This window comes from Rhopilema esculentum, chromosome 4 (assembly GCF_057945365.1).
Source record: "Rhopilema esculentum isolate cy_ngs chromosome 4, ASM5794536v1, whole genome shotgun sequence".
Taxonomy (NCBI): domain Eukaryota; kingdom Metazoa; phylum Cnidaria; class Scyphozoa; order Rhizostomeae; family Rhizostomatidae; genus Rhopilema; species Rhopilema esculentum.
In genome coordinates, this window is record NC_142818.1 from 3,013,230 (window position 1) to 3,037,795 (window position 24,566).

At 35.6% G+C, this 24,566-nt stretch overlaps 3 protein-coding genes across 3 annotated transcripts; 2 read left to right on the top strand and 1 right to left on the bottom strand.

Annotated features, from left to right (window-relative positions):
* The first annotated feature begins 2 nt into the window (after nt 1-2).
* On the top strand, nt 3-19,922 carry LOC135690915 (conserved oligomeric Golgi complex subunit 4). Its single transcript, XM_065208608.2, has 30 exons — nt 3-210; nt 1,758-1,840; nt 2,332-2,446; nt 2,603-2,653; nt 2,828-2,878; nt 3,172-3,247; nt 3,536-3,653; nt 4,076-4,151; nt 4,503-4,557; nt 4,853-4,954; nt 9,171-9,208; nt 9,470-9,538; nt 9,933-9,997; nt 10,901-10,997; nt 11,503-11,542; nt 12,270-12,328; nt 12,630-12,689; nt 13,318-13,403; nt 13,818-13,874; nt 14,163-14,231; nt 14,397-14,487; nt 14,794-14,856; nt 15,336-15,392; nt 15,543-15,596; nt 16,097-16,189; nt 16,794-16,877; nt 17,321-17,422; nt 17,677-17,805; nt 17,985-18,076; nt 18,522-19,922. Exons 1-30 carry the CDS (start codon nt 112-114, stop codon nt 18,562-18,564), a joined length of 2,274 nt encoding a protein of 757 aa, XP_065064680.1. The 5' UTR covers nt 3-111; the 3' UTR covers nt 18,565-19,922.
* On the top strand, nt 4,967-8,181 carry LOC148960306 (transcription factor Adf-1-like). The gene is made up of 2 exons (XM_089116098.1): nt 4,967-5,851; nt 6,104-8,181. Exons 1-2 carry the CDS (start codon nt 5,674-5,676, stop codon nt 6,799-6,801), a joined length of 876 nt encoding a protein of 291 aa, XP_088972224.1. The 5' UTR covers nt 4,967-5,673; the 3' UTR covers nt 6,802-8,181.
* LOC135690918 (tubulin beta-1 chain) lies at nt 19,019-24,348 on the bottom strand. The gene is made up of 6 exons (XM_065208614.2): nt 23,662-24,348; nt 22,510-22,624; nt 21,801-21,911; nt 20,991-21,448; nt 19,987-20,481; nt 19,019-19,158 (listed from the first exon to the last, which is right to left on the bottom strand). Exons 1-6 carry the CDS (start codon nt 23,716-23,718, stop codon nt 19,030-19,032), a joined length of 1,365 nt encoding a protein of 454 aa, XP_065064686.2. The 5' UTR covers nt 23,719-24,348; the 3' UTR covers nt 19,019-19,029.
* Between the last annotated feature and the right edge of the window lie 218 nt (nt 24,349-24,566).

Sequence of the window (24,566 nt, forward strand, 5' to 3'; positions counted from 1 at the left end):
CTCAGAGTCGAGGTTGATAGAAGCTCCAAATTCAAAATGGACACGTCAAGAACGTCAACATTCGGTTTTATATAGTTACAATTTGAGTAATTTTAGGTATTAAAACGAAGTATGGCAGCAAAAATAGATGCGATCGAAAATATAGATATTGATTCTGTTTCAGATATAGCTGAAATTAAACGGCTGTATACATTGCTGCAACAGAAAGAGGTATGCTTTGACATGTTTTTATTTGACTTCGATTTCATTTTTTATAATTGCATTTCTGCTCTATACGTTCCCCATGCAATACAAGCAGATTTCCTGAGATCAAGAGTGTGAAAAGCTTTGCTTCATAATACATAGGCCATAACAGCTGTTTTGACCAGCCTGAACAGAATTAGGCCTATGTAAAATATATTTCCCAAAAAAGCACACCCCCTCCCCCAAACCCTAAGTTCCAGACTGGACATTGCCTCAAGAGTGCGCAGCGGAAATAATAACTTTTACCGCAATTAGGTGCACCTGGCTTTGGAAATGTTTGCTTTCTACGGGCGCACTAAATGATTGGTCCCGAATGGCCGGAATCGTTGTATCCAGACTTAAATTACCCCCAAAAGAAACTGCGCTAATAAAAAAAGTAATGTCCAGGTCTGGTGGCCCAGATTTCTTTTATTATCGATTTGGTGCACTGTCGAGGTACTTTCCAGTCTGGAATAGAATGCAGACCTGTCAAGAAAATGAGTGAGATTTTGTTAAAAGGGAGGGAAAATGTTTGGTCCAGAACGAATCCTGACAGCACTGTGGACCAAGATTGCAGAGGAAGGGATGCAGGCATACAAGCAAGCGGAGCATCATAGTGTAACTGCAACCTCAAATATCATTCTCGAGAAAAGTTACTTTGTTCTGACAACTCCGATTGCAATCTGCTAAATTGAAACTCTAACTTAAGGGATATTATGCTCCTCTTTTACATTTCGAATCAATTTACAATGTGTCATAGTCGCGAAAAAGCTAACCTGCTATTTGTGTAGGCTTGCCAATAAATTTAACGTTACTTTACCATCCTGTGCAAATTTGCTGTTATCTAGTCATTTTATTATCTAGTTTCTGTTATTGTGCTAATATGTCTAGTTACAAAAGAGGGATTTTGCTAGGATTTGGAATAAAATTTAAAAATTTAAATAAACCAAGAAGTTTGTTGCAAAATGCCTGAGGGTTCTGCTTTGATGCCTATGAGCGTGTGAACGGACCGAAAAGTGTGTGTCTCACGGTCTCACGCAAAATGCGTGTGACTTGGTAGGTCTGAGAATGCTGTTGATCTGTTGACATGAATTTTGTGATTCTTGATTGTGACCGACTTCCAGGCTGGAAAACCTGCATATGCTTGCAGGGATGCTGAACTTCTTTTGCTCACACCTCAGACCCCAAAATGTCAAGGAATTCGAATATTATACTATAGTTATGTATAGAATGGGCATTGTTGCTTGCAGCTCAAATGCTTTGCTTGCAGGTTGCAGCTGATAATGTGCTGTTGGTTGCAGTGAAGTGTCTGCAAAATTATACAATAGATGTTTTCCAACCAGGACTGACTTAATTTAATTTAGGCAACTATTAGGCTCCACCAAACAGTAAGATTCAACCTGAAAATAATTGCTCGATAGAAAGATAAAGTTAAAGAAAAAGTATACTACAATAAAGAGTTGTTATATATTGTTGTAGATTATGCGTTTCTTTTCACTAAAATTGAGATGGCTTTATTTTGTTTAATTTTGCAGCAAGAGCTTGATGAAGAATTGGACAGTATTCTTGACAACCGTTTAATTGTTGATTCAAAGGTTGAAGCCATACAAAATCTTGTGTAAGTTTCATTCAAGGAAGTTTAGGATAATTTGTTCGTCTGGTAAACAGACAGAGAGAGAGAGAGAGAGAGAGAGAGAGAGAGAGAGAGAGAGAGAGAGAGAGAGAGAGAGAGAGAGAGAGAGAAAGAGAGAGAGAGAGAGAGAGAGAGAGAGAGAGAGAGAGAGAGAGAGAGAGAGAGAGAGAGAGACATTTGTCAACACTCTAGTCAAACATTATTTAAAACTGTCAAGAAGTTCTCAGAGAGCACAACAAAATGGCATGATGGAATTGCTTCATTGACAACCAGATAATATATTTTCAAAATTTAAAGGAACCATCAGCTAGCTATTGTAGCAAAATCTACTTATATTCAGATAAAATTATTCTTGAATAGTATGGAATGTAAGGCGAAATGAAACTGTAAATAGCAGCTTAATTTATTAGTTTCACATATATAGCATAAATTTCATGTGACCCTAACTGTATATCCTTCATATGCTTTAATTTTAGGCCGAACATAGAGGTTCTGACTGAAAATGCTAAACATTTAGAGCATGTTATATCAGATACAAATCAGTTAGCAGAAAAGGTTAGCAGCAAAGTGAGAATATTGGATCTTGCAAAGGTAGAATTAATTTTATGTTGATTTTTCTATTGTATGTGTATTGTTTCTATTTGTACTTTAATTTCCTTTTTTGATAACAAAATTAACTATGATCTTAATTCTTTGTAATAAACCATGAACAAGGCCTATTTCAGCATCATTTTGTTTTTCTTACAGAGCAGGGTTCAGGACACAATAAAGAGGGTAGATGACATTCTTGACTTGAAGGTAATGAATTATAATGATTTGTTTAATATGTGATAAAACATTTCATCATTTTTATTGTTGCTTCAGTACCAAATGTGATGTAAAATATTCACTAGTTTTAATACTAGCTTAAAACCTATTGATATTCTTTTTGTTACTTAATGTATTGATAGATTGCATTTGATACCTTCATAGTCTTGTGTGGAAGGAGTTGAAACTGCTTTACGCAAAGAAGAATTTGAACAGGTATCTGTGTGTTTCTTCTAGCCTACTACTCCTATTTTTTCAAAGCTTTGCTATTTATGCTCAATCAGAGTTATTTTTCCAGTTTGTCATTTTAACCTCCCTGTTTGTGAAGAACCATTCCTTTGTAATATTTTCAAAAAGCTACTTTTTTTCATAAATACATTCAGGTTGTCATATTTCCATTTCTCTTATTAATCTCCTATAAATCTCCTATAAACTACCCTTCAGCTTGCACTGCTCTTTAAAGATTGATAAAATTATGATAGTTTAATAAATGGTTTGACTTCTGTTAGGCTGCTGCATTTATACATCGATACCTCAATCTTGATGAGAGAGCCTTAAGAGAGATCCTGCCAGATAATTCTGAGGGTTTGTCAGATTATATATCTAATAATGATACATTTTATGATGATTGCCTTTTCTTCAAAGCATATTTTTCAGTCATTTTATATAGCTTCACCATGATTGGCTCTATAGCCTGGTGTCTTTGCCTCACATTATGCTTACCTCAATGTCTTAAAAGGATTGAATGTGCCAAGAATTGACTGCCAAGTTTGTCTTCTCTCACTCTTCTTTCCAGTTGGAGAGTCATTTTTCCTCTCATTTCTTTCCTGTTAATAACACTAAGATTTATTAGATTCTTTTTTAACCTTTTAGGTACTGATTTGAAGCATTCATTCAATTTCTTGCATGATGCACAAGGCAAATTGCAACAGATTGTAAGGGACAAGTTTGATGCTGCAGTGAGCTCTAACTATAGTGCTGCTGTTGAGAGGTATTCTGATTTGGCTCGTTAGTCCATTAATATGTCTCTGTAGAAGTAAATAAGAAATAAACCACACAATTTATCTGTATCTGATTACAAGTGATCAAGAAACCATTTTTGATTACCCCCCCTTGAAATACAGAACATATAGCAAAAGGTACTTGAATTGGTCAGGGCTGATTCATATTCAATTATTGGTTCCTTCTGCTATTATTCAAAGAAGATTACTCCAGACTTCTTGACAAATCTTTAATATATGAAATTTGACAATAAAGTGTATTTGTAATTCTTTGTGAAACAGTTTTTGAGACCTGCAAGTAAATTTTCAAGTAGTTAATCTGTTATACAGATCGCCTGTGATCAAAATATAAATGTTTTTGTCATTATTCTTTCACTTACTAATCGACCTTATCCTTGGGATCATCTTTCAGATTTTTCAAGCTTTTCCCACTGGTTGGAATTGACGATGAAGGCCTTACAAAGTTTTCTCAATATTTGCGGAAGCAGGTTTGTCCTTGTGTGATTTCTCACTAGGTTTGAAGAAAACTTTCTATTCTATGACAGTTTTCAGTCGTGAGTTGATACATAGAAGACTTAAATTTGTTACCTCCCCAAGCAAGAGTATTGCAATGCTTTTAATCATACTAGCTTGGGTTTTTAAAAGTATCATGTTGTAAATCTTCATAGTTCTTAAAAAACAGTTTAGTTGTAAATTGGCAATTTAGATTCTGATAAATACATTGTGTCAGTGGTATTAGCCAAGCTATTTAGACAACGAAAATTCTGCTCTTTGGACGGCATTAACTATTTTTGTGGACTCCACAAGTATATGCATTATTTTCCAAATTTCTGTTGTAGATTGAAGCAATGGGTGAAATCAACTTGGATACTGCCATCAAGATTAATCCACAAGGTGCGTGCTTAGAATATAATCAATTTTATATTTATAGTCAAATTTTCTTTTTTTCAAATTCTGGGGTTTATTTGACCTTTTATATCCTGAGGACGAAAGGCTCTAAATGTGTGGGAAATCCTTTCGTCAAGTGGTGAAAATTTGCCCTGTTAATTGCAATTAGTTTCGTGCAATTGGTCTTTCGGATATATCATACTCATTATGCGAATGCTTTTAAAGTTTTCACTATGTATATTTCGAACGTAGGTGGGTAAGTTCAATTACGTATTTGATGCTTTCTTATGATTTATTCTAGATAGAAGAGCAAATGTCATCTTTGCAGACACATTGACACTGCTGTTTGAAGGCATTGCAAGAATAGTAGAAGATCATCAGCCGTTGGTTGATACCTATTACGGTAATACTGTCTTTATCACTGTTAAAATTACTTTTAGCATCGTCTTTTAATGTTGTCAGAAATCCATCACTCCTTTACTAGAGTGGAATCGAGACGGCGAAACAAATATGGCGGGCAGAGTTGCCATAAACAATTGAAACAAAAAAAGGACAAAAGGAATAGGCTTAGTATTTGGCGAAAATGGCTACGCAGATTTTAATCTGGCCCCTTTATTCTGGATAGAACTTAAGATCAATGTTTGCTGTAAGCAATAAAAATTGTACTTGTAAAGGGTTATCTTTGTTATATACATCCTGGCATTTTTGTATTTTAGATTGCGAAATTTTAGTGTCTTCTCTTTTTGGCAGGTTTAGAGAAAGTATGTTGTCACATAGATGAAACTAGAACGGCTCTTTATCTCGGTACAAATAAAGATTTTTGAATGTGCGCTATTTAATGTACAAGGCATCTTTTAAGTCCAGAAAGGTATGATTCAGCCAGAGAAACGTGAAACTAAGCTAGACTAGATTTACCAACCTCTGAATAAGATTGTAAAGCTGAATTCACACTGGACGCGTCACGGCGCGGCGCGTCATGACGCTGACCAAATATGGTTTGCATTAATTGCTGCTATGCGCACGCATCGCGTTTTTTCAGCCATGCGTCACGACGCGTCAAAGTTAAATAAATTTAACTTTGACGCTCGGTGACGCTCCAGAACAATAGTAAAGTCAAGAAAGATGGCAGCTAAAAACATAAACAAAGAACTTCTGATCGAAGCTGTTCGGAAATTACCGTGCTTGTACGATACTAGCAAAAAAGAGTACAAGGATGAGATTGTCCGAGAGAATGCCTGGAAGACTGTGTGCCAAGAAATTTTTAAAGAACGGTATGAAAGTGCAAAAGAACTCGGCGAAGGTTTGTATTTTCTTGATGTTTTTTTACTCAACAGAACTTTGATTACTTGAAAACCTGTTTTTTTAAATAAGTTCGTCGATTTTGAAAGTTAATGATCATCTTTAAGCAATATTATATCTCAAACGAAGGAAAATATTTTTAATTTTGAGCGGCAATTTTAAAAAATGTTTTGCTTCAATCAAGTGATAGGATAGTTCTTATAAAATATATCTAGTTGAAAGTATCCATCATTGACACACTGTTTTTTCTTAGATATGAACCTTGCTCGGAAAACATTTAAAAGCTTAAGGGACAGATTTATGAAAGTGAGAAAGGAATACAAGCCATCTGGGAGCGCTGGTGGGGAACCAATAGAACCAGCATGGCCATTCTTCAAGCAGTTGCTGTTCCTTGCCCCCTTCATGAAACATAGAGAAACAAGGGGAAATTTTGTTCTTCAAGAGCGGGAAGGCCACCAAGAATCGTCAAAAATCAAAAGCACCATTGACACCGAATGTCTGCATGATTTGATTGGCGAAGCAAGAAAAGGTAACGAGCCAGCATTCCAAATTTCGGATAGTACCGTTACCCAAGATTGCACAGAGGATTCTTTTGTAGAATTACCAGCCACTCCGCTTTCCTACGAGAGTGCTGTGCCTAAAAATGATAGAGCTGCAGCTGGATCTCCTGTGGCTCAGTTGGACTCTCTACGAGAAAGTACCCGACCAAAAAACCCCAAACGCCCCAGACAAGAAAAGACCCCTGACAACAGCCAGTTTTTGATGAAGGTGATTGAAAATACCAATCAGTTCATTTCATCGGCTAGCAAAAGAGAGGAGCCAGATGAAGACGATCTTTACGGTCAAAGTATAGGAAAAGAACTAAAAACATTGTCGGCCTATCAAAAAAGTTTGGCGAAATTGAGGATTCAACAAGTTTTGCATGAAGTACGGTGGAGCACTCAAGAATAGACTCCTGACTCATAGTAATCTGGCTGCTTGGTGTGGCAATTTTATAATCCTGATTTCCTTTGTATCAATCATTGTTGACAAATAATTAAATATTGACTCATGACTTCACGTTGTTCACATCTATTTTGAATACAGTATTGCGTCAATGTGCCTTCCGATAAGATTAAAAAAGCATACTTTGATTCGCAACTCACTTAATCAGTGAGTAGACATAAATATTTGTTTGTTTTCAATTTTCTTGCAAAGAAAGGGATTCTAAAATATAGGATACGCAAATGTTCATTATAAAATCCTTGTCCTTCAAGCATAGAATAAACTTTATTTAATAAGTTTGAAGTAGAAACACGATTTTTTTAGTTTTTATCCTAGAGTTCTTTTAAGTTAAAAAAACATTTTGTTTCCAAGTAGATTTTTTTTAGCAAAATATGATGCACAAATGAAGCCTTGAAAATCAGCTACAGCAGTCTAACTTTTACAAAGTTTCTGCCTTTCTAACTCCTTGAAATACATAATTCTAGGATGGGGGCTACAAACCATCACTTTATGACCAAATAAATGATGCGAAACATTCTATGCTGTTTAATGCTAAGTAGCCAATCCCCTTTAAAATGCAAGAAAAAAAGAAAATGATGCCCCTCACGGCTAGCCAATTGTTCTATCTAACAAATAGCTTTTTGGAAAAAGGGTCCCTAATCTGAAAGATGTCATAGGCCCCTCAACCCCTCTCTATATATGTTACACCCCTTCATCCAAGAAAGTTGAATTTTAAATTAAGAAGGCCCCTCATAACATAAAACGTTGCAGAACTTCTTTCAGAAAAATCGATTAATTTCTAGAAACTTGACCATGTTATCAAAATATTAAAAACATTAGAAATAATATTCTGTTAAGAAACTGGATCGTAAGAAGTTCTGCGAATATAATCATATTGCCATGGGAGTTCACCTTGAGGAGAAAGAAAATAATCTGCAAGCAAAGATCTATAATATTCTGCAGCTTTTGTATAGTTATTTGTTCCCATTTTGCCAATATTCTGTAGAGCTCCAGATTCTGACACTTCATTTCGCCAAGTGCCCTTGTGAAGAATTCCATGTGAATCTTCGTAGTCAGTATAACCTACTGGGCAGTAAAAACGACCGTAAACTTGCTGCGTGTCTTCATGTTTCTTGAGCCAGTTGTGAAGAGCAACCGATGCCAAAACATTTTTAATGGCTTTTTCTGGGTGAGCCTGTATTGGTGATCTTAGGAATCGCCATCTTGCTGAAAGGATCCCAAAAGCGTTCTCGACCACTCTCCTAGCTCGAGAGAGTCGGTAGTTGAAGATGCGTAATTTCTCTTCAAGGTTTCTTCCAGGGTAAGGACGCAGTAAATTATCTTTGAGAGGAAAAGCTTCATCTCCTATAAAACAATACTTGGCTTTTGTATCAGTGTTTGGCAAGGGACCATGAACTGGAATATTCAAGCGTCCTTTATTCAAAGATTCACCAAAAGGAGAATTGTTGAAGACGCTAGAGTCACATTGACGTCCAAAGTCACCAATGTCAACAAATGTGAACATATAACTCGCATCAACCACTGCCATCAATACTATACTGAATGTACCTTTATAGTTAAAGAAAGCACTGCCTGAGTTTGGAGGACAGTTAATTACGCAGTGCTTGCCATCTATAGCCCCCAAACACAAAGGAAAACCCCACAAATTCCAAAAGTCGTCAGCCAGGCGTTTCCAGTTTTCAGGAGTGTTTGGTTGGGCCACAGAAAGAGGGCTCAGTGCTTCCCAAATTTTTTCTGGCACCTCGTCAAGTATTTGGCATACTGTAGACCTCCCGATTCTGTAATTGAATGAAAGTGAAGCTTGAGATTCTCCAGTTGCCAGGTATCGTAAAGCTACTGCCATTCTTAACTGTGGAGGCAACGGCTTCCGTAAGTTTGTTGTCTTTCTGACCAAAGATGGGCCTACAAGTCCAAGCAAATCATCGAATGTCGAAGGAAGCATTCGGAAATAATTGAAGTACATTGAATGGTCTTGTACCCTCATTTCTTGAATCAGGTTATCATAATGCCCCTGACGTTCACGCTCCTTCCATAATTTTCTTACCCAAACCGAACGCCGTTTCTTTCTTTCTCTTAATAACGTTAAAGCAATAGCTTGGTTTTGTAATGCGAGAGCAATAAGCACATCTTGCTGATAGGAAGCCATTTTATCTAGCTAAAAACGCATGACGCGACGCTTCGTGACGCTTTGTGTGTGAATAGCATGAAAAAGTACTTGACGTGACGCTCGATGACGCTCAGTGACGCGCCGCGCCGTGACGCGTCCAGTGTGAATTCAGCTTAAGTCAATACTTGATAACTTTCTTTATATTCAGGTCCTGGCAGGATGGTTACTGTTTTAAAGGCATTGCAGGTTTGTTTTTGTAAACTTTTAGTTGACATGATAACGAAAATTGATGTTTATTAGAACGTCATGTATTGCTGTTGTCATATAGTGAGTTATTGTGGCTCACTGTGTCAAATATCATTTTTGCTTTTTAATTGTTTACGTCATTTTGTGTCAACCGGAAGGGATTATGTTGCTCAGACCGGTCTATAGGCTTTATTTAATACCTTTATTGATCATTGGTATGTCACATGTTTGTGATTTAAATCTGATATTTTTACCTTGCAGGAAGAGTGTGACATCCAGTCACAAAAAATTGTTGATCAATTCATCATATCACGCAAGTTTAAGACAATGGTACCTTTTTATCTAATTGCATTATCTACGTAACGACTGCTTAGAATATTGAATATAAATATGAAAGGTGAATTAATAACAAACTGTCTGTTATATTCTCTATAAATTGCTTGGATAGTTTAAACTACAGGCCCATTTCATGAGCAACAAAAATCTTTTGATATCTGATATAAATAGCAGCCACTACAGTTGATATACTTGAAATCCAGGGCCTCCAAAAGTCACTAGATCAATTCATCATATACTTTTAGATAGAAAGTCATTTTGTTTCATTTGGCATGGATCCTATTACGTATTTTAAGGGTTAATTTCAAAGGTATAAGCTGATTGGCTTTTAGTTTTGTCATTTTTTGGATCTATAATCATCACTTGCTGAATACTCTTATTCCTTTAGTTCGATGCAGTAAAGAAAAGCACAGCTGCCACTAAGTCAACATCTTCTTCCACATCTCAGCAAAGGTGCGTGTATATCTTTGTTTGTAGTTACATTATATTGTGTTGTGTATTGATCTTGTCAAAGCTTTATTTTAGCCTGGGGAAGGGGCATTTGCAAAGTACGATGGCATGTCATGAAAGGCACTTATGGGTACAAATTCGACTTTTTTTCTGCAAGGTTTCATGACATTTTTGTCCATGTCTTTTTTCACTCATAGGTGATAGATAGTTATTAAGCTTGTACAGAAGGGCGGCAGGAGCCAGTCACAAAGCACACGAGCCTGCCCCAGAAAAAGTTGGAGGGTTCCCTTGCCGCAGGGGGGGGGGGATCGCAAGATTGCCAAGAATGTCAGGATTCTTGGCTTACGTACTTTATTGATATCGTATCTAAGATTAAAAAATAAAAAAGTGGTTGATATCTCTCTTTTGTTAGCGCAAAACTCCCTGTCAGGACTTAGAAAAGTATCAAAGTACGTGAGAAAATTTGCACCCTATAAACTTTTATCAAAATATCTTATGAGATATGAAGTGTGTATAGTAATTTGAAGGTAGGGATAAAGTACAAATTAAAAGTGAAATGAAGTGAAGGAAATTCTCAGGTATTTGGGTCTTGCTGAGGGGAGCAAATGTTTTGGAGGCCTTCTACCACCCTTTTGTTAGTCAAGACATTTTTGATATATATATAATGAACTTTTGCTGTAATTAAAACTGTTTTTTTCAACAACTGTTTCATTAATCCTTTTTTATAGTATCTTTTCACTTTTGAAAGTTCTATATTTGGGATCTCAAATGTTTGTTATTTAAGCATAAAACATTAACTGCATTTAAACCAAAAGTGCTTCAAATTCCTTCTTTTAACGAAACCTAGTGTGATTTACAGGCCGTGTTTAATTTTAATCAAAGCAACGCATTGCTTAAAACTTCCAGGCTTGATCCACGTGAGTTGGACATCCTTCTTGGTGAAGTCGTTTTGCTAAGTGCAAGAACAGAGCTCTATGTTGGCTTTTTGCGCAGAAGACTAAGGGTATCGTTTGTTTTTTGTTAAATTCTCAGTAAATAGTTTACCGTTTCTCTGCCTCACGATTGCTTGACTCTGCTTTTCTCCTGTCTAATTCCTATTTTCATATTTCATATATTTAATTCTTTGAAGAATGGTTGTCCTTCAGCTTAAGCTGGTTTTCAAAGGGCTCTCCGATAAAGACATTGAATGAAAGTTGTTAGCATAAACCAAATATATTTATTATGTCCAATTTTTAAGACCCTATTAATAATTTCTGAAACTTTTAAGCACAAATTGAAGTTAGAATTTGAAACCACCCTCGGTAAATGAAATATCTTTGAAACAATACAAAGTGGATGCCTGTTTTGACTCGGCTAAAAGATTTTCCAAAGTTTTGTACAACTATATGAAAAACAGCTCAGACCTTTTTCATGCAGCATTTAAAGGTGCTGCTTTGACATATAATTTGATTTAGCATATATTTAGATATTTTTCTCTTGCATTTTGTAATATCATGTTTATGCTACAGGCCGATCTTAATGGCATACAAAAAGAGGAGATGGGAGAAGGTAACTTTTTATCCCATCGTTTACTTTAAGTATTGATTAAAGAATAGATTAACTATTAATTTAATTATATTAAATTCATCTTTGCCTATGATCAATGTACTCCCATATTCGTAGATGATTCGTAGTTTTATTTTTCTGTCAACGCTGGTAAACAATTAAGTATATTGTCAAATGATATATAGGATCTGTCAACCTTGCTCCAAAGGCTCTGGCTTTAATTTCCTGTTTCTGGGTCACTTAAACCCCCCATTGTGTACTCTCAAAACACCCATTACTTGATTCATGGATATTCTTTTGAAAAACTGTTCTGAAACAAGAGCAAAACCTTAAAGGCAATCTGTCACGACGTTGATTGATTATAAGAACAAAGTGATTTTTTATTGTTTCCAGTCCCCCTTTAATTCACCTCATTATAAAAAATATGGCGGAGCGCTGGAATTGTGTTTAGGCTATTGTTCCAGCTATTGTTCTCGTTAACCAATCCACAACGAGACAGATTGCCTTTAAAATCAAATCAATGATGGATGTAGTATTTTGCGTGCATTGCCAAGTTGCTTTCTTGGTATTGAATATTTATTGGTGATTGTGAACTATCAGTGCTTATATCTCATCTAAATTAATATTTTTTACATTTTAGTTTCATTTTAAAAACATAAGCCTCATAGTTAATAGGCACTTTTTACATTTTTCGTGCATCAGAAATTTTTACAGTATCTTGGCTTTCCAGATCTCACTGCTTTGGAGGCTCGTCTCATTTCGAATTCTGGCCTAAGTCAAAAGTTACAGGTATTTTCGTGATATGTTCAATCTACATTTTATTGTGTATCTACTTAGCAAAGTATATCTACAGGGTTTCTGTATCTCAATGAATTAAAACTATTTCGAGCAGCATTCATGATATTAAGTGAAGGAATTCAGATGTTGATTTATCATGATTTATAATATTATAAGGATAAAGTAGGATTCAACTACCTAAACACTCTCAGCCATCAGTCAGACTAATACGTGTCCAGTAGTACAAATGCTATAGAATGGGGATGTATTTCCTAAAAGTAATAATGGTTTTTCTAAATTGCATTTGCAATAGACTTTGATTGGGGACTACATCTTCATGGAAGAATATTTTATGAAAGAGATGATATTCAAGGTTGGTTTGCTTTCTTAAACTTTTCTCACTCTACATCAATAGAGAATTTCCTAAGATACTTTATGAAATGACCGATATCTTGCTTTTTGTTTCTCAAGGATTATTTTCGTTTAAAGGACTCTCATCTATCTCATCTCCAAAAGCTACTTTTGGTAAAGAGGCTAGTTGATAAGGCTAGATGTCTTTGTTTATCTTGCCTAATCATTTTCAGTATGGAGACACGTAATCAGAATTAACGCTTGTCTATTCAAATAAGGACTACAGATTTATTTGAAAATATTTATTCAAATAATCTTTTGGTTGTACAAAACTTGAAAATGTCTTTGAAAAATGCAAACATTTGAGTAAACTAAAGCATTTCGTCTGACACTCTTCAGAGTTTAAAAAGTCAGAACATAGATCGAAAACTCTACGCTAGGAAATATATATACCAGTTGTTTTTTGATCCACAACTGGGTATATATATTTCCTAGCGTAGAGTTTTCGATCTATGTTCTGACGTTTTTAACTCTAAGGAGTGTCAGACGAAAGCTTTAGTTAACTCAAATGTTTGCTTTTTTCAAAGGCATCTTAAAATATTTTCATTAGGTTCGATGGTAGATTCTCATTAAGTGTCTCTTTTCTGCAGGCCGTATCCTTAGATTCAACAGAGGATGATACTTTGATATCAAGCATGGTTGATGACGTTTTCTTTGTCATGCAAAAGTCACTCATGTAAGTTGTGTATGTCACTGCCTTGAGTTTTTAGCTATGGGGTTGACAAAATAGCCATGGGTTTGGGGGTAAAACCGTGCGTTTGCATTACTGCCATCTTGTTTTATCTGCTGATTCAATACTGTTTATAATATCACAAGTGAATTTCTGCATCTTCTTCGGCTTTCTAATGTATTGTCAGTGATTGTGAATTTGAGATAATGTTTTCTGTTTGAATTGCTGTAAACCTGCCTCATATGCAGTCCAGATTTGTACTAGTTCGATTTGTGATGGTTATATAATTATCTTCATATTTTGCCATCCGATATCTACTGTAACAACACCTTATTATGTTAAATGTGTATGAACAAAAGCAAAACCTTCTTCTTCGTAGATGCAATCATATTATTATTACATAACTCAATTTTTTGTTAGGCGAACTATTTCGACATCAAACATGGATGCAATCTGCGCCATGGTGAATAATGCGAGGTGAAAACTTTATTAATGAAAATAATTAATTTTTTCTGTTTTTCTGATATTATTAATTGAAATAGGGAGGTTTTTTATATATTTTTTCCAGCTCAATATTATACCAAGTTTTTTATAACCTTATCTAATTTTGTTTAATTAATGAATCATTTTTTAGATTTATGGAATGTTGTAAATTTGATCTGATAATGTTTATTTATTAGTAATACTGTTTGTAGGTGATAGTCTTGGCATTGATGCTTCAATTGAAAAAAGTTCACTTTAAGGAGGTTATCTATTTATTTCTAGCTCAATACTGCTTTCAGAGTACAAAGATGTTCTACGGGTCAGAATCAAAAGTGGGTACCCTTCATCGAGGTGAGTAGTTACAAATGATGCTCTTTGCCCTTTAATTAGAATCAATAAAACAAACAATAACCCTTCGGGCAAAATTCTGCGATTAACAGAGCATTCTCATGTTTAAATATATTATTTATTATAGATGATCCTGTTGTTTTGAAACTCACGTGTCTAATTTTTCAGTCTCGATATATCAGGGATGATCCAAGGTGCGGTCAAAATGCAAACCAGTAGCCAAAGTCAGGATGCAGCAAAATTAAAAAGAAACTTTCTGGTAGGTTGTTTGTTCTTTATTTTACGTTTCGATGTTTACAATTTTAGTTCGTTAACCCGAAAAAATAGTTAAAATTTGCATTTCAAAGATGTACTCATTATTTTCGTCAATTTCTCGAAAAACGTGTCTCGAAAAACATTGTTGATAGGGTCAATATTGACAGAAGAATTTTATCTTGTATCTTTCTTTCTTTGTGTATCTTTGTGCCAAATCACCTCATTTTAGCTGATTTTAAGTTACTATTCTCCTATATATCAAAATTAAATTAAATTACTGTTTACGTTTGCTGTTTGCTTTTTCTTTCAGATTGCTCTAAATAACATTGAAGTTAGCATCAATAATTTAAAAAAGCTAAGAGCTACAATTGAGGTATTTACCTTCGTTTTTTGCTTTAATTTCCTTCATTTTTAGCTTTTTTCTATTTGCTGTATTATAAAAATTGTTGCTGAAGCTGAAACAATAACTATCCCGAGAAATGTTTGGTTCACAATTTATTTGAGATTTCAATATGGTGAATTTTTGCTTGCTGTATAGAAACTTTCTGTTTTGATGCAGTTTTAAGTAATGATTTAAAGGTCTTTCTAAACTTTGTAACTGCAGTTAGAGCTCAGTGCAAAATTTGATAGTTGCGCAGCTGTTCTCCTTAAACTATTAGAAATAATTGATAGTTTTAAAGTATTAGTATTTCGTGCTGATACTGCTGCTATAGTCTGTCTAAATATTACCGGGAAAGATGGAACGATACTATTGCAGGCTTATGCAAGCCTGTTGTTGTGACATCGTTTCGCGCGTTTCTTCAGCCTTGCGTTTTACAATTCAAAAGGGTTATTCTGTTTGTAAACTTTCAGAATGAATGCCGGAGACTGTTCGATCAGATTGGATCACGAGGAAAGGATAAAGTAGAGGTGACAGAAATGTTCTTTTAAGATGTTTATTCCGAAAACAGTTTAATCCAGCATTATTTAACTTCCATCTTACATGATTTACAAGGTAAAATTTCAGACGATACAGTACGATATTTTATTGGTAAATTATCTTGAAAATTTCAATTTCAGAGCTGCCTTACTGATATGACATCATGCACACAAAGTTTGAAAGACCTTTTACAGGTATTTTTGCTAAATTAAGTATGGAACTTCTTCGTATAGAATTATTAAAGTATAGAATTATTTCTTTCTATATCATCGAATACCTGGTTTTATTTTCTTGAACATATCAGGCATGATCTACAGATGAAGATTTTCTCTAACATAAGATAGATGACAGGTGGTTGAAAATCTAACAAATGAGCTTAGGGTATGGTATCTACAGTGTGAATAAAGTTGGTGTCACTGTTACAGTAAAGCAATTTGATTTTCTGGAAATGTTGAGAATTGGGAATACGTTTCACAGCTAATTTCATCTAGATCAGGCGGTGAAAGGGGGGTATCGTCCCCCTTTCACCGCCTGGTCTAATCTTGTCTCACGTAGAAATGATTTTTCTGTTAACGACTGCGAATGAGGGAATGTCTCTGTAATTTCAATTTTCAGTTTAGGCTGCTTGCCACAGTTTTTAACTTGATACTTCAAATTATCCAATATACTACGATTTTATTTTTGCTTTAAATAGGCGGGAATTTCACAGCTTTGCAACAATGGGGTTTTACCTAAACTGTCAAGTCTTATAGAAGGCTTTTCAAGCATTAACCATGTTATATCTGAGGTAGGTGTAATGTCCTTCGAAATGGAGACAGAGAATTGAACAGTGTGAATTCTTATATTATCAAAATTACATATTTACCGTCTGTTGTATGTAGCGCTCGTTGCGGTATAGACAGCAGTAGATATGCTTTGGTTTAAAGAAAAGAAGACTTCCAACTTGCAATTCCATGTTGACAACTGACATTAGGCAACTGTAATGATAATAACATTTTTACAAACATTATAAGTTTCAGTTGCTAGATGCTACAGTTGCCCTTTACCAATAGAAAGTGTGTATCAACTAACCAATACATTTGTAGACAACAACACAAGCCTTAGTCGTATCAATTGTATCAAGATTTCATGAAGTTTCAGTTTTTCGCAGTTCAGTTATTTCTTTAAAAGAATTTTTGGGTATCTTTGTATCGTGTTTTTTATACATAACACATAACAAGCTTTTGAAAGTATTTTTTACTGCTTTTTATAGACTTAGCATCTTATTTCTACATTTTTGTATTTTAGGCCTATAATATGTTTTGCCATTAATCTTGGTAAGGTATACTGACAGCTTTTGCTCTTAATATTTCAGGCCTGCTCTATTTTTCACCGAATCGATTTTGTTCCAGGATGAGTTTTCTTTATATGAAGTCAACGATCCCTTTGTTCAGAATTTTATCGCAAACTTAGACAAAGGCTTGTCATCATTAAAGGTAAGATATGGCTTAGTTGCTTCAATGATAGATTTGTTTATCTGCACAACGCTCAAGCGATAGTGAAAGACTGTTAAAGTCTTTGAGACAGTGGATTGTTTAACTACTCCACCGTATATACTTCTGTTGAAATCATTTCAGCTCTAATACTGTTGTGTTCCTATTTGCATGATAGTAAAGAGCAATGGTCTTGTTGCCAAATTACATCCTTCCTATTGCATTCCGTTAACTAGTGAAATATGAAATTAAATATTATGAGAGACAGCTTTAAGGCTTGCAGAACAGCGCGTATAGTATGAATTGGAAACAAATTGGATGTTGTGACATGCATAAGATATTCTGCAAATAAGAATAATCTACAGATTGTTAAGAACATGTTTACTGGGCATAAATTTTTTTGTTTGTGCTTTTAATAATCACTGGTGTATTCTTTCCATTTTAAGGATTCTCTGACAACATCAAATCATGAAAATGTAGTCAACCTTGTGTGCTCTGAATTAGCAACAAGATTAGAGAAATCGGTGATGAAAAGCTCTTATAACAGGGTTAGTAAGCTTGAAAATTCAGGAGCTTTTATGCCGCTTAAATGTACTTTTATAAACGTTTTTTCAGTTCTTGTCTTCTTTCAAGAATTCCAAACACTGCTTTCCAAGGTCATATTCTTTGCTTTCTGAGGTCATTAAATTCCATCGAACGATTATCTCTCCTGACATTAACTCAACTAGTTTTTCAAAGATGACTTTAAGCGTTTAAATTGCTGTATTTTTTATAACTAAAAGTTTTTTATTAAACGAAACAGCTTGGTGGCCTGCAGTTTGACAAAGAGCTTCGTGCACTTGTTGGTTACTTAACAAATATAACTGAATGGACAGTGAGAGACAAATTTGCAAGGCTAACTCAGATCGCAACTATTTTGAACCTAGAAAAAGTAAGCTTATGTCTTATTTCTTAAATTTTTCTTTAGCTTATTACGAACGACGTTTTAGAAGTGAAAAGAGGAATTGGGATTTGTTGTAAGAAATTCTTCTAGAAGCTCGTATTGTGAGAAGTTCCCTTTATTTATACAAATAGGTAACTTTTAGTTGACTGTTACCGTGGTTTTTGCAGGTCGGAGAGCTGCTGGATTATTGGGGTGCAAATTCAGGTCCTATGACTTGGCGGTTGACACCAGCAGAAGTACGCCAGGTTTTGATTCTAAGGTGAGTTCTTGCTTTTTTCCAAGAAAACACGGGCGACTTGCTTTATTGAAATGCGTCAGTTTCCCTTGTAAAATTTACAATGACGTCATTTAATCTTCAAGGTCTGTACTATTCGGACACAGCAGCTCTATTACAGCTGTCTGTTCAACCATTTTTTGAACTATTTCATTCATAGCGTTACTTCTAATGTTTGTTTTTAGTAGGCTAAAGATGCATTTCCCTGTGCTAGTACATAACAAATTATTGGTAGTTGTTAATATTATGATGTTTTGAGGTGCCTGAAGTTAGAAAATCTGCTTGACTTGTTAGCTTTTTCAGATAAGAATTGTTAGTTTATACACTGCAGCCAATTACTCCGTGCAGTTCAACTTGTTCATTACACGTTATAACTTTAAGTCTTCTTGTGAAAGAATGAAAGAAAATGCGTATTTTGTTTCTTTTCCAGAGTCGATTTTAGGACTGAAGACATTCAACGATTGAGATTGTAACTTATAAATTGAGAGGTCTGGAGTTGAAAGAAAACTAAGGGCAGGTATCTTTCAAACAAGACTCATTTTCATCGTGTATTGTATCAAAATGAACACAATAAAGCAATTTGCAGACATTAACAGAAATTCGCAAGCTGTTAATGATGATTTTCTATAGCTAGACGCACGCAATCAGACGGGAGATATCTCAACGCCATAATAGATGACTTCTGTCGTTAATTTCTACCTTCTTAAAGCCCAAGCAGCTTCTGTCGAAAAGACTATTACATTGGTTCTATTTGCCATGAGTTGATAAACTAAAAGGCCATCCCTGTCATTTACCTATCGCTTAAGATTGTTATTAGATTAAGAGTTTCATTATTCCTCCCCCTGTTCCCTTCTGCCCTGATACAGCACGGCCCTTCTAAATTCCACTGATTGGCTTATACACTGATCAATTGGCAATAGAATCCCTATCTTTTGCCCTCAAATCCCGAATCCAGAATCAAGGTCCTCAAGCGAGTCATCAAGATTTCCGTCCAGGACTTTGCTGTCCACTGCTTCTTCGGTATACTGCTGGTACTCTGCGATAAGGTCACTCAGATTTGAACTGGCCTATGAAATAAAACATCGGTTACCAATTCAATATAGAACGTCCTGATTTGGCTACTATCGCCCATCTTTCTAGAAATAAACAACCGATTTTCGAAATCTCTATGTATTTGTTTAAATCTCTATCCATTCAAAGTCTGTAATGCTCAAAGTCCGATCACAATTTGCGTTCGTCAGTAGATGTAAAATTTGGGTAGAGAAGCAATTAATTTTGTTTTTGGGCAAGCTAAGACTTAAAGCCCTGGCCAAACGAATAAGACATCATACAACATTGTTGCACAAAACATGTTTTATTCGTTTGGCCACCATGTTTTACGATGTTTTACGATGTTTTACGATGTTTTACGATGTTTTACGATGTTTTACGATGTGTTATGATGTTTTGCATAGTTTGATTTCCATCAAACATCTCGTAAAACATCTCTTTTGTTTTCATGTTTGATCAACAATGTTGCGTTCGTTTGGCCACCCCTTAAAACATTTATTTTACGCACGCAAGCGTAGTAGGTTAAAATTCGGCAAACACAACGCAGTAACTGTAGGAAACTGTGCGGGAGCGCTTCAACATCACAGATGTTTTAACAGTTGTTTGATTCGTTTGACCAGGTCATAAAACATCGTCCAACAATGTTGGTACAATAATGTTTGACAATGCTTAACGGATGTTTTATAAGTTTGGCCGGGCCTTAATATGTTTTTTTCTAGCCTAAGCAAATGTAGAATTTCTCAAGATGAATATTGAATATTATATAGCAATGACTGCAGTATTTCATTTGTTATTTGATCGGTGCTAGATATTGCATAAAAGCGCTTTGCATGTGCAATACTTACATCATTGAAGCTCAGTGGATCCAAACCCTCGTTTGTGTACCAGTGCACAAAAGCTTTGCGTTTAAACATCTTGCAGAACTGGTCCCTTATCCTCTGCATAACATCTTGCAGAGCGGTGTTATTGGCCAGGAACGAGGCACCGATCTTCTGGCCTAAAGGTGGTGCGTTGCACACAGATACCTTCGCATTATTGGGTATCCATTCCACAAACAAACCGCTGTGCTTGTGTTGCATTTTCATTATGGCCTCCTCTACCTCCCTCATCTCAACTTGGCCTCGAAACATGGCAGCGAATGTTAGATATCGCCCAGCACTTGGGTTGCACGCGCACATTATGTTCTTACCTTCGAATAAGTCTCGTGTTATTTCCTCTACGGATTCTGTGTAAAATGCTTGAGAGGCACTCGAACGGAGTGGTGCCAAGCCGGCCATAAAGAAATGAAGACGTGGAAATGGTATCATATTGACTGCCAATTTTCGTAGATCCGAATTCAGCTGAAATTCACAAAACCAAAATGATTGCTAAAGCGCGTTTTTCTATATCTGTATATTTTTATATGAAGCAAACTCATACAACAGATGAAGATATCTTGGTATAAGCATATTTTGGCTTTATACTATCTTATAGAATTTTGTCATGTCTTTGCAAGTTCTACTGTAGCGATCTGTTAATGTTTACTGATTTTTTATACACTACATATACTTGTTCCCCAATTAACATCGAAAATAGTTGCTCGTGACAAAATTAGCATTGACGAAAACTTTATTAAAGATACTATCGCTGAAGTGTCTCTCATTTTACTGTAAATGCATTCATAAGTTCTCACATTTAACAGCTAACAAGAAAAAGTAATCATTTGCATTCTTTTGTATTTAATGCATCAATAAAAACAAAGACAATAAGAATGGCATCAACAATCATTATTGGCTACCCTCCCCATCTCTTCCCGCCTCGGAGTAACATAATGCCAATATTAACACTTCACTCAAGTGCGTCTTCTTACCTGCCCTGGAAACCTCAGAGTTGTCGTCACTCCGCTTAGCGTCTGTGCAATCAAACTATTCAGGTTTTGATACGAGACTTTTTTGTATTTGAAATTCCTTGTGCATATATTGTAAAGTGCTTCGTTGTCCATGCAGAAAACCTCATCACTCCATTCAATCAGCTGATCCATAGCCAATAAACTGTTGTATGGCTCAACTACAATATCAGAAACCTTTGGTGATGGCAGTACGCTGACGCAAGAGAAAATGCGATCGGGATACTCTTCTCGTAGAAGATTAAGTATCAATGTGCCTAGGCCGGAGCCTGTTCCACCGCCAAGGGAATGGAACAGTTGAAATCCCTGCAGGCAGTCTGCTGACTCTGCCTCTTTTCGGAGTATGTCGAATATTTCATTGACTTTGGATGCCCCTTTTGTCATAAATCCAGTTGCCCAGTTATTGCCAGCACCGCCACTTCCTTCAATAGAAATCCATTCCAGTTCATGTGAATTTGATGAAGATTTTAGCTACTAGGTAAACACTCATTAGATAACAGAAAGGCCATACCATTGTTATGTGACGTGTTCTAGAGCACTAGTTACTTTGTTGCTACAATGATTTAGGCCTAAGATCTTTTATGGGAATTTACTTTGAGTTGTCGCAATAGTTTGGGTAAGGGCGTGCTTCTTACCCAGATAAAAGAGCAGAAAAATAACCTCAAATGAGATGCTATGTGGCAACGATCTACTATTTAGGACAATTTCAAGTCTACGTAATTTTATAGAAGTTTTTAAATCAAAGAAGCTTAAAAACAGAGAGATTTTGCTTACCATATACAAAGTTGTCTGGACGATAGAGAAGTCCATTTGGCCCCCCTCTTATTGCATCTAACGGACCAGGTTCTAGATCAATCAAGGTTGTCCTCGGCACATATTTTTGATCTATGAATATAGAAAACAATCGAAATAAAAAGAAAGGCAAATGGTAAGTAAAAAAACGATAGAAGACTTTCTCTGGTTCTATATTAAATTGGCGAAAGGAATATTTGGAGCTGTAAGCGTGTCACTTAGTTAACAGCCGATTTAGCAATGAGAAGTAGTAGTAGACACATTAGCAAACCCCAGCATAAAGTTTTTTGGTGCATATGAACGACATTCTTATCGAAAATATGCTGACCAGTGCTCTTCAATACTTTAAAGCAATAGTTAGAAATAATTTATATGTAAATTGTACGAGCCAGTAACCTACACTTTGAATGGTATGCCCCTGCGTCTTTAAATTGTGAATTTCTACATTTTAGTGCATAGGTATTGTAGATTCTATTTGCTTTTTCTTAATCGTCTCCGGACTGCTATCTTAGGCACATTAGATGCGATTAGATGCGATAAACAAGCATAATGATGCTCAACCAATCTCAAGCTGTACTGTTCATATCTATTTATCCCTCTTATAGCAGACTTAACTAATAGCTTATCGAGTAGAGCAAGTCGCTCTATTTCTATTGCCTTAGCTTGCCATTTTATTAAATCCAGAACTAACCTTGCAGCTCATGGAAAAACACTTCGGTTCTTCCAGAGATTTCCTCTCCATCTTTAAGGTTAGATTTATGTCCATCATTGCCAATGTTATGTTCTTTGCAAATAAGATCCCAGAACTGCAAAGAAACGGAAAACGAAATAGATCGGGGTTAGGAACGTTCGTTTCAATCCTGTTCGAAGAAATTCAATTTTTTCGTGTATCTTGTCACACGAGGCCTAGGTCAATGCAATTCTTTTTTCATCTTAGCATGAGGCAACAATCATCGTTCCTTGCATCTCGTCAAGTGGCCTAGTCAATTGGATTCCTGTTCGACAATGGAAAGCCAATCGATGACCATACCTGGGATGTTTCCAGACTAGACTCATCTCATAGACAAAATAACAAATTTGAAACAATTGGTTAGCCTGCTAGTCGTGTAAAAAAGAACGTTTTTGATACGATAAGAAATTGGAATGTGCAAACCCAATAGATAATGTCTCCGCCCCATAAACGAGGAGGGGCGAAAGAAAGCCTGTCTGTCTAGCTCTCAAAGTAAACAAAGGAAGCTTTCTACTTTCTCAAGCAATGATAATTAAAGCTACTTTTCATGCAATGCTCGACCTAATTCCAATCTACGTTTACTGATAACATATTCTTACAGTTTTCTCAAATAGACAACAATTTCTGTCTTTTTGCAGATTTTAATCCTGCAGAACTGTATTGTAGGATCAGCTGCAAGTTAGGTTACACTGTGATGATTTATTCATGATAATTTCACTTTTGTTTATAATTTTAGCATGCATAAGCACATTATTTCTTTCGTTATTTGGTCTGCCAAATGTCATTGTTTTCATTGCTTCCAAAGTTGCAGACCGTAAAAAATCGTTATTCGTAAAAAATCGTTATTCGTAAAAAATCGATATTCGTAGCATAAATTTGGTTCTAAATTCCATTTTAACTTTTTTATGCAAATAAAAATATTTTATGAGAAGGAAATTTTTGCTAATTATTAAATTTTCTTGTTGCATGTCAATATTAACAGCGGCGTTCCATCGGGGCAAAAAAGGGGCAAATATATCAGGTTTATTTAAAAAGTATTCCGCGAGACTTCCCGCGTGAAATCTTGCTAAGTTCAGTGCATGTTTTTATGAAATATTTAATATCGAAACGTACCTGATCACCAACTTGGTTGCCACACTGCCCGACCTGAATCGTTACTATTTCTCTCATACTCAATACCCGAACGAATAAAACCTTGTCTTTGTCCAATCGACCATGGCCTAACACTGTCAACTTTTTCTAAAACAATTCTTCAAGTCTCAACTAGAAGCAGTCCTCGATTTTGGTTGGCAACATATAACTTTCCTGAATTGTGGTTTCAACAATAACTCCTTATTACCACTGCACCGACCCCCATAGTCTTCATTTTCTTCATCTTGGTCCTAAGTTATCTGCTGTTTGAAGTCATATGCTCATAATTCCAAATAATACGATGTAGTGGCATTTCTTATTACGTATCACTCAAAGTTTCATAATGAATTGCACATGTTTCTACAGACTGGTAATTTTTGCGATCCTTTATTATGAGTTTGCCACCTGTCAGTATAAAAGCAGATCAGAGATCAAGATGCTCGCCCACAAGCTCTGCTAACCAGGTTTGAACTCAGCAGCGCTAAGCTTGAAGCTCTGCCGCGAGTGAGCGATCTTGTTTATTCAACATCGAATGCTGAGTAGAGTCAAACAAAGTTGTGCACTCTCGCCGTAAAGGACATAGACTGTTTCTAATGCACATATGATTTTGTAGCAAATAAGTCTGTTGAATTTCAGGCTATTCTCGAAACGTTGTTAATCAACAATAAATTATTTATAACTAGTACAATTTCACTCAAGTTCCTAGTTATTTTCTATTTTATTGTACAGCACGCAACCTAGGATATTTATGGAATCCTTATAGGTTATAAGAACAACTTATGTACGATAAATTGGTCAATAGAATAGAAAAAACCAACTCGAATAAATTCTTCTTTTAAATTGATAGCGTACATAGATTCCAAAACTTTTTCCAAATTGAATGCCAA

What these genes read in the sequence shown, in the direction of transcription:
- LOC135690915 (XM_065208608.2), top strand. Translation starts at nt 112, where the DNA reads ATGGCAGCAAAAATAGATGCGATCGAAAATATAGATATTGATTCTGTT. An exon ending in GCCATGGTGAATAATGCGAG is followed by an intron (nt 13,875 to 14,162) that starts GTGAAAACTTTA and finishes ATTTATTTCTAG; the next exon opens with CTCAATACTGCTTTCAGAGT. An exon ending in AAGGCTTGTCATCATTAAAG is followed by an intron (nt 16,878 to 17,320) that starts GTAAGATATGGC and finishes TTCCATTTTAAG; the next exon opens with GATTCTCTGACAACATCAAA.
- LOC135690918 (XM_065208614.2), bottom strand. Translation starts at nt 23,718, where the DNA reads ATGAGAGAAATAGTAACGATTCAGGTCGGGCAGTGTGGCAACCAAGTT. An exon ending in GCAACCAAGTTGGTGATCAG is followed by an intron (nt 22,625 to 23,661) that starts GTACGTTTCGAT and finishes GTTTCTTTGCAG; the next exon opens with TTCTGGGATCTTATTTGCAA. An exon ending in GTTTTTCCATGAGCTGCAAG is followed by an intron (nt 21,912 to 22,509) that starts GTTAGTTCTGGA and finishes CTATATTCATAG; the next exon opens with ATCAAAAATATGTGCCGAGG.
- LOC148960306 (XM_089116098.1), top strand. Translation starts at nt 5,674, where the DNA reads ATGGCAGCTAAAAACATAAACAAAGAACTTCTGATCGAAGCTGTTCGG. An exon ending in TGCAAAAGAACTCGGCGAAG is followed by an intron (nt 5,852 to 6,103) that starts GTTTGTATTTTC and finishes GTTTTTTCTTAG; the next exon opens with ATATGAACCTTGCTCGGAAA.